Below are 13,474 nucleotides of genomic sequence, written 5' to 3' on the forward strand. Positions count from 1 at the left end.
TGGCGTGTGCAGGACTTGAAATTAGAGACGAGTACTTCCACGTGGTGAGTACTGTGTGAGTCTCAAAACTGCGTATGAGACAAAAGATAAAGAGAAGTACTCGTCCATGGTATCAGTTGAGGACTCGCGTGTGTGATGAATACGTTCTTAATATTACTTTGCGTGATATGATTCCGTGTGACGCTAGATTCAAACTCTGAGAGAGAAGCAAGGTGAGTCGGCCGTCTATCCAGCAACGCCACTTGGCTTGCATTGCACAGGAAGACGTGCAAATATCTCCAGAGTTCATAGTAGGAAAGTAGAATTACAAAGTGGGGCAGTGTCGTGTGAAACTGGGATAAATACTAATTGAAGTGGGAAAGCTGAAAGTGATAATGTTGTGACTACTTAGTGTTTTGTATTTCTTATTGCAGTGTGATGTATGTCATGTAATTTGGGTATGTGTGGTTTGCATGGGAGAGTAGCAAGGTAGTTTCAAAAGATTAGTGGGTTATGCTTGTTGCTTCTGTATCGCTCGATCTGGAGGAAAGTTTCGTGATGATGATTGTGAGAGTCGAAGTGTGAGATATAATAAAAGATCCACCATCCTATCCAGAAAGTCCATTGTAGCGTTAAATAATTACGAGACCATAATATAGAGAATCACCAATGTAAAGCCATGCCCACTGGGCGGAATGTCTCATGTGTTATTGTTATAGGTTATAGAATTTGTGTGTTTAGGTTAGAGAATTTATCGGAATAAATAAGATAGTGAAAAGAAAAAGATTGGTGGACTTTTCCTTCGAATTGTATGTTGTCATTATGTCCCGAATTTATAATGTGTGCGCCATTCATATTCAGTGCGGTGGCCACGTGTTGACAAAAGCCGTTAAATAAAAGACAAAAAGGAAATCTGGTATTGCCAGTGCGTAGTGCAAAGTCAGAGTTCTGTAAATTACTGATAGTCAGATGCGTGTTTCCGTTGCGTATTAATCATATAGGAGGATAACTTGTAACTTAAGTGTGAGTACTAGAGTTCATGTTACTCGATAAATAAGAATGAATCCACTCGCTTGGCAGACCACTCATCTTGCAGGCCTGAATGCTTGATGCCACAGTATGAGCAAGGCATGTGGGTGCCTCTCAACATAAGGATGTGGACAATGTGGCACACGGAAGGCTGGTTAAGTGGGCGAGGTGTGCCAGATAGCCGGAGTGGTTAGGGCGACCGCTCGCGAAAAGCGGGAAGTCCGGGTTCAAGTCCTGGTTCGACATTGATTTTCATATGTCACTTTTGGGTAATAGATCTATAGCTAGTACAGGTGATATCAAGATATTCGCGATCAGCGAATTAATTCTGAAGCAAAACAGGAAGACTTGCTCGACGCAGCCGAGCAGCCCGAGACAGGATTTCCCGATCAGTGATGTCGTACCATCGTTTGATGTTTTGGGTTTTGTCTTGGAAACTCAGCATAATGCCCAGTTACCGCTGCCATGATGTGCTGATTACACTCGATATCTTGGCTGATTGGTTAACTGGTCCAGAAGGGATGGGGGAGGGGGAGGGGGAGGGTAAGGCGGAGGGACTAAACAGAGGGGGTCATCCGTCCCTCACTCACGACATGGGACAGTGCATCTGAAGTTAGTGGCAGCGTCATAAATGTGATACGAATTGTGTTAGCATCGTAATAGCGGTAAAGTCGAGGCAATAAAAGCAATATTGATGCCAGAGAAGAGAAATAATATTTTGGGGAACAAAAATTTGTGGATGTGAAAATTTGTAGCGCCGATAAATAAAATTTTTCGGAAATTAGTGCAACCAGTCGCCTTTCGTGATGGAAGGTTTTTATTTTCGCATTACCGGTTTCAAATCGCCAAGCGATTCATCACCAGACTGTACAGTTTTTAGTGATAGTTCATAGCGTTTTGCTGCTCTGTGTATAGCCGTGTCTAGACAGAAAAAGTTGGACACAGGTAAGCAAAGAATGTAGCTAGGTATCTGGAGTTAATTACATCATAAAATTATGAGGTCGACTTGGTAGCATAAGACAGTTATCTGGTTCCATAGGATTCCTCTTGTTGCATAAATTACTTTGGAAGACATTGCATATGTTTTCCAGTTCCGTTGATTACATGATATTACATACACTCTATCGCAGGTAACCATTTTTAAGTGCTTTATAGTATATAAACAAACCAAAGATTTTGCGCTGGAGTAGAGACTTTCTTTGGGAAACTCGCATTTTCGAAAGCTGCACATTGATCTTGAATATAATTTTAAAGTACATTCATATTACAAAATTGGTGTATGACATTTGTCAACTCTATAACACTACGGTTCAGAAAGACATTTCTTCTACACTTCTGGATTCTGAAATTACTCTCACTTATTACATATCGATTATGAACTAGGCAACAGAGAGCTTAGGATGTTGATGGCTACAATTACTGAAGATCCTGAGTTCCGTGGCGATCTGGGAGGTGGGTAAGAGAGAGAGGAGGGGGGGGGGGCGGAGAGAGAGTGAGAGATGAGAGAGAGAGAGACAAGATAAGTAGGAGGGCGACTGAGAGGGCGTGTGGCGATGTGAGGTTTTGGGGGTGGGGAGGGGTTTGTGCGTGTGTGTGTGTGTGTGTAAGTGTGTGTGTGTGTGTGTGTGTGTGTGTGTGTGTGTGTGTGTGCGTGTGTGCGTGTGTGTGTGTTCGTGCGTGTCTGCCTGTGAGTTTGTTTTAGAGAGGAAAATGTTTTCCATATTAATTGCTAAGATGCACAACATTAAAGATTCCTTAAAGTTCTGAGTAAAAAGGTTGCTTGCTAAGTCAATTTGTTCATTTAACAACGGCGTGAGGCGATTTATGGTTATTGGTGAAAATCTCTAGTTGTGACAGAACACCCATCTTATTTTTTTTCATAATAACTACATTAAATATATCATGTGCGTATAGTTGCATTATACCTATCGTTTCACCACAAAATGTTTTGTGGGGAATATAGCTCGTTGCACAGTTTACAGACACTGTCCTCCTTGGAGTTGTCACATGATCCTTTCTGGCATGTCTTCCTCTTGGAAACCATGGGTGGCTAAACGTATTCACACGTGATGGAGTTGAAAGTTCGGTCCTTTCCCCACGTATCTGTACTCATTGCCCGCGTCCCCGTTATTTCTTTCAGTAATCCCCTTGCTTTCTTCCGTATCTTCTCGATGACGGTTTTGTATGCTTGCGCCTTCGGAAGATGAAAGCATTATCTAACAACTTCCTTGAAGAAAGATGCTTGCATGTAAATAAGTTATACAGAACTGCAACCAGTCACTTTTTTGAAAAAAACTTATTTACATTCAATATACAGTCACGGTTCTAAAATATCCGTAATGGATAAGCATAAAGATGCCTGCGTTATTATAAAAATTTAGCTATTTCTTCTGAATTTTGAGATTGACGGAACTTTTTTTATGAATCTGCCTTTAACATTTCCAGTTTCTTGGAGTGTTTCACCGTCAGATACGCCCGTATTAGTTGAATTCAGAATGAGGCATGTGGCATAACCTTGAGCTTGAACAGCATTATCGCAGGTAGATGAGATAAATTTTGCAGTTTAAGTTTTTCGTAAATGACTTTTTGTGGGTGTCGCTCGCCCTTGTACGTGACGTATTCGGAAAGCAAGGTCAGTGCGGTCGCGAAATGGAAACCGCAGGGAAAATAAAACATGTTTTTATTTACAACAGTTAGCTACGCCTTCTAGCTGCTTCTCTACATAGTGGTCGATCTGACTTAGACCCTCGTCCAACTTTCCAGTACCCTCGTTATAGAAGGCAGCCGCCTGTGCTTTGCACCAATTGTCTAGGCTGGTGTGCATCATGTTGACTGTGCCAAAACGTTGTCTTCATAGGCAGTGGTTCATGTGAGCGAAGAGGTGGCAGTCAGAGGTTGCCTTGTCCGGGCTGTGTGGTGGGGGTGATCAAACACTTACCATCGAAAACGCTGCAGGAGCGTCCTCGTTGCCCCTACGCTGTCATGAAGAAGGATAAGCGTGAAGTGGGGTTGCGTGAAATCAGGCGAAATCTCTCAGCAGGTACCTATACTTGTTTGGAGACACAATTTCCTAGGAATCTTTATGTGCTCACTGCACGCTCAGAACTGGAAAGAGCGACGTGACGCGGTCCACAGGCACAATAGGGACACTGCCCGACAAATCTGCGCAGAGCTTGGTCGGATTTTCACTGTCTTTTCTATTTCACCGTCGATCGGACCTTACTTTACGAATAACGCTGCAATATGCAGTCGTAAAGTAGTTCCAGCTGTTTTGTAGCGCTATGCTCAAATATTTAAAGCTGGGTACGAATTCTAATGTTGATCTACCATACATATCATGATCTGCGTGTCATATTCTTCTTTCTTGTCTTTTAATATTCACTGCTACCTTACTTGAGCTGTTTATTTTCATCGATTTTGCTTTCTGATGGCCTCCATGGCTGTTGCAGGTCATCTAGATTCCATCTTTAACACCTTTCCTGTAGTGTGTGGGTCACTATGTTTGTAATTGAATGCTTATTTTGTGCTAAGCTGGCAGAAAGTTAGATTTATTTAGATTTTTTAAAATTGGAATGCTTCGATGTATTTGTATTGGATTTCAAAACTTCTTGTTATCTGCCTTATATAGAAGTAGGAATAGTCGTCACAAATTAGTTTATATTTTTACTTTAAAGTGAAATAGCTGTTCTGGTGTTATTAAGTACATTGTGTTGTTGTTTGTGCGAAATTTATTTTGACCTTGTACAGTTTAAACTGCTTTGCGAGCTGATAGGCGATGTAAACGAGAAAATGCAGTGGGTCGTATTTGGTGTTTTCTTCTAATGATAATTGATATGTTAATGGTTTCTGATTGGTTTTAACTTTTGAATCTGATTGGTCAACGGTGAATCCGTCAAAAGCATTGTTGTGGGCTATTCCTTTAAATACTTAGTACAATGAATTTCATGGCATGTTCGGTGTGAATAATTTTTACGGCCGAGTGCTTATACTAGGACTGGTAGTGTGCGTTGTTTTGGGTGGCATGACGTATTATCCAGAATGTCATCTGATTATGTGTGTTTCCTATAAATTCGGAGTTTACACAACGACCACCACAGTGGTATGAATAGTTGCCAGGAAATGTAGTGTCTGGTGACAAGTCGCTAGGCTACTTGAAACCTATAACGAGAAATTAAAACTTGTACCGCCGTGAAAGGCGAGCGGCTGCAGTCATTTCTGAACACCATTTGTACAGGTCCGGTCTGCAGGCTAGAGAGCAGAGGAGAATTCGCCAGGCTTCAGTCTCCTTATCCAGCCAGCGATCTCGTCGTATAGGGCAACATATTTACCAGTTATCATCCCATGGACGTAACGTTCGTAGGAGATAAAACTGACTACCGCTCTCTAGGCACAGACCTGTACAAAGTAGATTTAGTAAAAGTGAAGCAGTATCGAGAAATATTACGTAAAAGAGCTAAATAGATTACAAATATTACACAGAACAAATTAAATGCATTGCTGTAATAGATAATTTACAAACAGTATAAAATTGCTAAAAAAGAAATAAAACAAAACCTCTGTGTTACTATTTATGGCAGTTACTTAATTTTAATATGATGTATAATAAATAACAGATTATAATTACTAAACACAAATTATAAATGTGCATAAATTAGTAATTGGAAATAAAAGAAAAATCGCCATAATTGTTGGCAGCACATTCCTTCCCAAGGACTGAAGTTTTATTATAATTTTTCTTTTTCTTGCTTTGAATGTAGGAAAGTCACTGATTACGTCATTGACGTCACATTTATAACCTGTGTCGTATTCCATCGACAGCCTCCTTTACCTATACTCGCCGTTAAGTAAGTTTTTATCATCTTTAATTTGCTGAAATTAACAAGACGTCATAGTCACTAACGTTGTCATAAAGATCCTCAAAGCTATTGATAAACTACTCGCAACCGATATTATTGTACAAAATCTCCGAGTTATTCATATGGGAAGCTGTGTCGGCTTGAAACTGCGTGGTTGAACGGTTCTCTTTATAGAAAATGGGGCACTCATCTTGCCGTCAATTTCTTGATCTGCAGTGCAGTCCGGACGCCTACCCTGTTAGAAAACGGACAGTGTGTCTTGACAGTAAAAGCCGTAGTGGACCCAGTCGCGCTGTAAGTATCTAGAGACTGCAACAAATGTTTTCAAGTTGCCGGTTACTGGGTTATTAAAGGATAGACAGCTCTTAAGAGAAAACTTCGATATATTGTTACTCCTTTTACACAACACACTGACAAGTTCGTGCCAACCTGAAGCTATAATTTCGGCAGACGCACGAAATCACAAAAATGGTTCAAATGGCTCTGAGCACTATGGGACTTAACCTCTAAGGTCATCAGTCCCCTAGAAATCAGAACTGCTTAAACCTAACTAATCTAAGGACATCACACACATCCATGCCCGAGGCAGGATTCGAACCTGCGACCGTAGCGGTCGCGCGGTTCCAGACTGTAGCGCCTAGAACCGCTCGGCAACCCCGGCCGGCACACAATCATAGTCGCGCATGACAGTCATCTTACATCAAGTAACAGAAACCGTTAGTAAAAGGCTTACAAAACGGATTGTCTGTGACAGTATGCTTGCTGAAATACAGTATTACACAACTCGATCCCTTTGAACGTTCCGTCCTCGGTCCCAACACGCCACGCGGGTTTTAGTTATTTTAAAAGTCACAGTTTCCACGTAAAAATCGGAATTTCCCGTGTTCGTCTGTCTCACATAAAAAATCGCGACGTGAACTCTTCGGTAATCTAAAAATAACAAAACTGTATCGTTATAGGTCCCACTGATGATGCCTAAGAACAAGAAAAAGGCGAAACGCGTCTGGGATAAATAAATTTAGTGGCAGCAGGAAAAGGCAGCTATATTTACAAAACAATTATTTCTATGCTTGCTGCGGAGGATGGCCACGCAAACAAACTTGTTATGATACTCTGTCTTCCACAAATTTCATAAATAGTCCCACGTACCTTTCCACGAATAAACCGATTCATAAATTACTTTTACGATACGAACCGATGTAATACTGTATAAATCATAATGAACTCTTTAGAAAATTCTTCGGACAATTTTTGCGTGACGCGGATGTACGCGACCGCCCCTTACAGAACCCAGTCGAGAACTCTCCAATGACAGACCCGCCCATGACCACTAGCACTGGGGCAATGTTGACGTTAAACGGCAAGACAACGCCCGCGCCAGGAAAAAAGCATCCTCTCATTAGAAAGTTTCAACCAGCTATGTGTAAGGAGTACGACAACCTACGTCATAGTACCAGAGGCAGCAGTACTCTCACATGGTTGCTGACTCATTCTAATTTGTAGCGTGACATGTGCCGTGCTCTGTCCGCTGAATCGGGAATCTTACGTTCCAGTAATGGCTTATTGTGCAGGACAGTATTGTGAACTTACTGCAAGCGTGGCCATACGCCAGTTTGTCAGTTTGAAGGGGGGTGGAGGGGGGGAGGGAACAGCTAGATTTAGGGTTATGGAGTATTTTAACTTTCTGGAAGATGAATGGCGGCTTGTAAGTAGCCACAGGAAGTACGACTTCCAGTCCTGTTAAAAACCTCGTAATACAACTTTTAAACCACTTTCTTGAAAGGAAAACGTCTGACCTCACTATATTTTTTTCCTTTCCCTGAGAGCTATTTGGGGGGGGGGGGGGCTGACACCCTCTCCCCCACCACACCTTATCCAGTGGTATGGGCGCCCTTGCCTTCTTGTGTTCATCCATATTTGCGTAACGGTTGAAAACGTGCCTGCTGATATTTTACAAGCCTTCAGCAGCAACGTCTCAGTGGAACATCAGCAGCTCCTGTCATGTGTATTTACTCGCAGACGAGTTTCGTCACGCTACCGGTTTCAAGTGAGTCCCTTAAACACACTGACGGGGTGCAACACTGTATACAGAGAATATTTGTAGCAGAGAGATGGGTCTCGGAATGTGCGGTTGTAAAATTAATGTTGAAAATTTGACGCAAGTGTCATCATTTCTGTAGATATTTAAGGGAAATACTAAGAAGCGATATGAAATGAGATTAGCACATAAAATCAGTGTTAGGAAAGATGAATGGAAGACTCAGATTTTCTGGAAGGATCCTGGGAAACTGTGGTACATCTGTGAAGGAAACGCCAAACAAGGTGACAGTGTGACTCCCTCTGCCGTTCCAACGTTTGGAGTCTATATCAAGTAGGTATAGTAAACATAGTAAAACGTAAATGATGTAAACATACTAAAACATAAATAACAATTAATGCCACACGAAATGACCAAATCAGAGCAAATTTAGGACCCGTTCAGACGACAATCAGTTTGGCTTTAGGATAAATAAAGGCATCAAAGAGGCAATGGAGGTTGTTAATTGAAGCAAGAAAAATCAAAACACGTGCACGGGATAATTATGTCGACCTGGAAAAAGCGTTCTACAACGTAAAATGGTACATGGTGCTCGAAATTAGGGTAAAAATAGGCGTACACTGCAGGTAATGACGAGTAACACACAGTGTGTCCAAGAAACAGTAGGGAACAATAATAATGGAACACAAAGAAGGAATTGCTCAGTTGAGAAACGGTATAAGACAGGGATGCAGTTTTCGCTTCTACTATTCTACCGATACACCGTGGAAACAATGACGGAGGAGAAAGTTCAAGAGTGGGATTTAAGTTCGGAGTTAATGGATACCTATGGTAAGATTCGTTGACGACATTCGTCTGTTGAGTGGTATCAAACAGTCTAATAAGGACACACTGTGGATTCAGAATAAAAGGAAGGAAGACCGAAGTAATGAGGAGTAGCAGGAATGAGGTTAGTAATAACCTGAACATCAGAATTATGACTACCAAATAGAATAAGGTAATTAGTTATGCTGGCTTGGAAGTGAAACAATACTTCACGATCGAAGCAAGCAGGGCGTAAAAAGCACACTAGCACAGCCAAAGAGGGCGTTCCTGGCCTAGATGAGTCTGCTAGCTTCAAAGGTCTTAATGTGAAGAAAAAATTCTAAGAACGTTTGGATGACAAACCTACATCTTCAAAGGCGGGCTTCTTGATTTCTTACTGGTGCGTTCGATCAACACGAAAGAATTGTGGGGATGCTTCGTCAACTCAAATGGGAATCCTTGAAGGGATAGACGACCTCTTTTCGAAGAACGCTATTGAGAAAATGAGAAGCAGCATTTGAAGCTTATTACAGAAAGATTCTACTACCACCAACGTACGTTTAGCACAAGGTCCACGAACATAACATACGAGAAATTACGGTCTTACGGAGGAATATAGACAGTCGTTTCTCCCTCGCTGTATTTGCGAGTGGAACAGGAAGGGAAATGATTGGTTGTGGTACAATGCACTCTCCACTATACACAGTACAATGGCTTGCTGAGTATGCATGTAGATGTAGAACTACTTCAATGCTCCGCAAGCAAGCTGGAAATGTGTGGCGGAGGGTACTTGTGGTACCACTAACTGATCGTTCCCTCCCATGTTCCATTCGTGAATGGTGCGTGGGAGGTAAAAATCATGGACTATGGTAAAACCGGAAAGAAGAAAATCTAAGCGTTTGAGATGTGGTGCTACAGTTGACATTCAGATGGACTGACGAGGGAAAGAACAAGTAGGTTAAGAAACTTACTGGCAAATTAAAACTGTGTGCCAGACCGAGAATCGAACTCGGGACCTTGATAACTGCTCTGCCGACTGGGCTACCCAGGCACGACTCACGACCTCTCCGCACAGCTTTACTTCCGCCAGTTCCTTGTCTCCTGCCTTCCAAACTTCACAGAAGCTCCCCTTTCGTATCAGCGCGCACTCCGCTGCAGAGTGAAAACTTCGTTCTGGAAATAAGGAGGATCTCCACAGATTGGGTGAGGAGTGGAACGTGTGGAAAATGCCATCGACAGGAAGAAGGCACCACATGATAGGTCGTCTCTTACGACATCGATAAACAAATTCCTTGGTATGTGAGGGGGAACTGTAGAGGGCAAGAAGTGTAGGGGAAGACAGAGATTGGAATATGTCCACTAGATAATTGAGGACCTAGGCTGCAAGCGCTACACTCAGATAAGGAGGTTGGCACTGTATAGGAATTTGGGGCTGGTGGCATCAAACCTGTCAGAAGACTAATGACACAAGAAAAATGGCTTATGAGACTAAGATGTTAAACATTAGGGGCTGTACATAGGCGTACAGGGAGTTTTCCTGTTGCTGAATATGCGCCTCCCAATACGTTATAAAACCACCAATAACAAATGGTTCAAATGGCTCTGAGCACTATGAGACTTAACATCTATGGTCATCAGTCCCCTACAACTTAGAACTACTTAAACCTAACTAACCTAAGGACATCACACAACACTCAGTCATCACGAGGCAGAGAAAATCCCTGACCCCGCCGGGAATCGAACCCGGGAACCCGGGCGTGGGAAGCGAGAACGCTACCACACGACCACGAGCTGCAGATCCACCAATAACAGTAAAAAGTACTCCCCGCCAAGCATTGTAGAGCTTTCTCCATTTTTTTAAAAAAAAAGCATTCAATGTCGTGGGGTTGTTCCGAGATTCTGTTATTCTGCGCAACGGATTAATCTGAGATGTACCCTTCTCCCTGTGGCTCCTGCAAAATGCAATTTCCACCCCCACACTACTACAGAAGTCAGACAGACGCTCCTAACGTACTAAAGAGAAATGCGTGAAAAACTTTCAGCAATAAATATCTTGTGGAGTCGTCCGCTGCAAGGAAATAACACAAATTCAGAAAATTTCTTACGTAACTAGTGGGATACTTGGGTACTGGAGTAGTGCTGGTTAGTGTAAGAAAAACGTGAAACTAACGAAAGTTATTATTTATTTTGCAAAAATTCTGAGAAATCACAATGGCACTTTTAGTTATGAATTGAACAAGTTATATCCTGGTTCTTTTCGGAATGTGAAGTTACCTCTCAAGGATAGGATTCGCTAATAAAATTTCTATACACAATTTAAGATGGTTGTTGACTTGACAGAATGTCTGTGAGGCCTGCCTACTCAACTTGAGTAATTATCCGTTAGAATGTTGCTAGGTACGGTCGAGGCTGTCGCGTGTGAAATGCAGTGAAGTGTACTGTTGTGGAGGAAATATGGGGCTCGCAAGAGCTGTAGCGCACAATACCATAAGCTGCGATGACTGCTGTCCGCGCCGCTCGCTACTGACAAATAAGATAACTCTCGTTCTATCTGGATTGACCTTCGCCAATCAAACTCTCCCTACGCCTTGATGAAGTCGAGGATTCCTATTCGCCCCTAGTCTAACTATTGGCGTGGTACACCGGTCAGATAACCAGTCCACCGCAATCCCACTCAAAAATTCGCTCGCAGGCGTTTAACTATAACTCTGTCCGTTCACACCGCACAATAACTGTGTCTGCCAACACAGTGAACAACGCTTAATCGCAATGACTCAATATAGAGTCGCACTTCGATTCGCTCTTGACAGAGGTGCTCCCCCAGTAAAGTACTGAGGAGAGACTTGTTCCTCGCTCCAAGAGCGACAACGGAACGGCGCCTCTCCACGCCAGACGTGAAGGGGTATATCTTTTGGTCTCTTCCATTATTCCTTCAGCTCAAGGCGTCAGAAATATCGCCTGACCATCAGCATTGCTCATCTAAAACGGGAGAATGACGTTTCGTTTAAGGCGACCAATCCGGAAACCTGTAGCATTGGCGTTTGCTGTCTCCCTGTGAAAATCTCAAACCGCGTGCTATGTGTAAAAAATGCATAGGCTGGCCGCTCCCACACAATGTAGCGGAATTTGCTTTTAAGCGGAACACAGGGTCGTACCTCCTTTCCCTCGGGCGAACGCTGTCCGCTCCACGGGCGTCTACCGACCGACGTAGATGGGTTGGGACCGGCCTCCTGGCGTGCGGTTGCCTCTCTTGAACTAAAAGCTCCTGTGACCGTCGTGTCTGGAACGTATGTGTGTACGCCAGCCTCGAGTATTTCAACCACGGTGCGCACTTGCGGTTTATTAGTTATTTCCATATCGTTTACATGAATTCGTAGAACATTGATTTTATCTTATCGAGTTTGGGTTCGAATGAAGCGTCTTGATGTGCGGAATATGATTGTGAGGGCGGAATAAGTAAGCAATGAAGGTCAGGAGCCCACGACGTCTCACAATGTCACTTGTTAGAAAATATGAAATGAACCACTAGAAACTTGGTACATGGACATAGGTCTGATTAAGGTAGGTTATTGAATTCAAAGCCGTAGCATTAGATAGAATTACAGGTGCGATAACATAACGCATCTGTTTGGCGCAGGATCCGTCAGGAGAAGAACGGCGGCGCGTGGTGCCCGAAGGCGCAGATCAGCAGCGAGGTGCAGGAGTTCCTCGAGGTGGACCTGGGCCGGCCGCACCTCATCACCGCCACCGAGACGCAGGGCCGCTTCGGCAACGGCCAGGGGCAGGAGTACGCCGAGTCCTTCCACCTGCTCTACTGGAGGGACGCGCTGCAGCGCTGGGCCGTCTACAAGGACGCACAGGGCCGCAAGGTGAGCGCAGCTTCCGCCAGCTACTTGCTGTACCCTCCACAGGAACTGGCACGTCATACGAGGTTTCAGTAGCTCACTGTGCGAAAACCACAAAACCTGTATATAAGTGACATACATCAGTGGGTAATGCAGCTTTTCAAGTTTATTACTCAGTTTTTTATTTATTTATCTTCAGTCATCAGTCTCCTGACTGCTTTCACGTGGCCTGCAACGAATTCCTCTCCTGGCCTAATCTCTTCATTTCCACCTACATTCCCAACTATTTGCTGAATATATTCCAATATCTGTCTTCCCCTACAGTTTTTACCCTCTACAACTCGCTCTAGTAACATGTAACTTATTCCATGATGACGTAACATGTCCTATTATCCTGCCCCTTGTTCTTGTCAATGTTTCCGTATGTTCCTTCCTCCGTCTATTCTGTACAGAACCTCCTCATTCCTTACCTTAACAGTCCACCTTATTTTCTACATTACTGTGTAGCATCACTCCTCAAATTCTTCTATTTTGTTCTGTTGCGATTTTTCTCACTGTCCATCATTCACTACCATACAGTGCTGTGCCTCAAAAGCACGTTTTCAGAAATTTCTTCCTCGAATTAAGGTCGATGTTTCACTTCTCTTTTCCCGGAATGCCCTCTTTGCCCATGCTAGTCTGCCTTTTATGTCCTCTTTTCTTCGTTCGTCATTGGGTATTTCGCTTCCTTAACTTCGTCTCCTTCGAGAACACCAATTTTGTTGACAATTTTCTCGCTATGCTCATTTCTGCTACTTCGCATTACTTTCGTCTTTTTCCAGTTTACTCTCAGTGCATATTGTGTACTCGTTAGACTGCTAATTCTATTCAGCAGATCCTGTAACTCTCCTTCGCCTTCAATGAGGACAGCATGTTATCACCAA

At 43.1% G+C, this 13,474-nt stretch overlaps 1 protein-coding gene across 1 annotated transcript in view; it reads left to right on the forward strand.

The window, feature by feature from the left end:
* Nucleotides 1-13,474, forward strand: part of LOC124613859 — a 348,632-nt gene that overhangs the window by 109,894 nt on the left and 225,264 nt on the right. The window contains exon 5 of the mRNA XM_047142584.1: nucleotides 12,344-12,575. Coding sequence (XP_046998540.1) covers nucleotides 12,344-12,575 — 232 coding nt within the window. The remainder of the gene's footprint in view (nucleotides 1-12,343; nucleotides 12,576-13,474) is intronic.

The sequence above is a fragment of the Schistocerca americana genome, chromosome 4 (assembly GCF_021461395.2).
Source record: "Schistocerca americana isolate TAMUIC-IGC-003095 chromosome 4, iqSchAmer2.1, whole genome shotgun sequence".
NCBI classification, from domain to species: domain Eukaryota; kingdom Metazoa; phylum Arthropoda; class Insecta; order Orthoptera; family Acrididae; genus Schistocerca; species Schistocerca americana.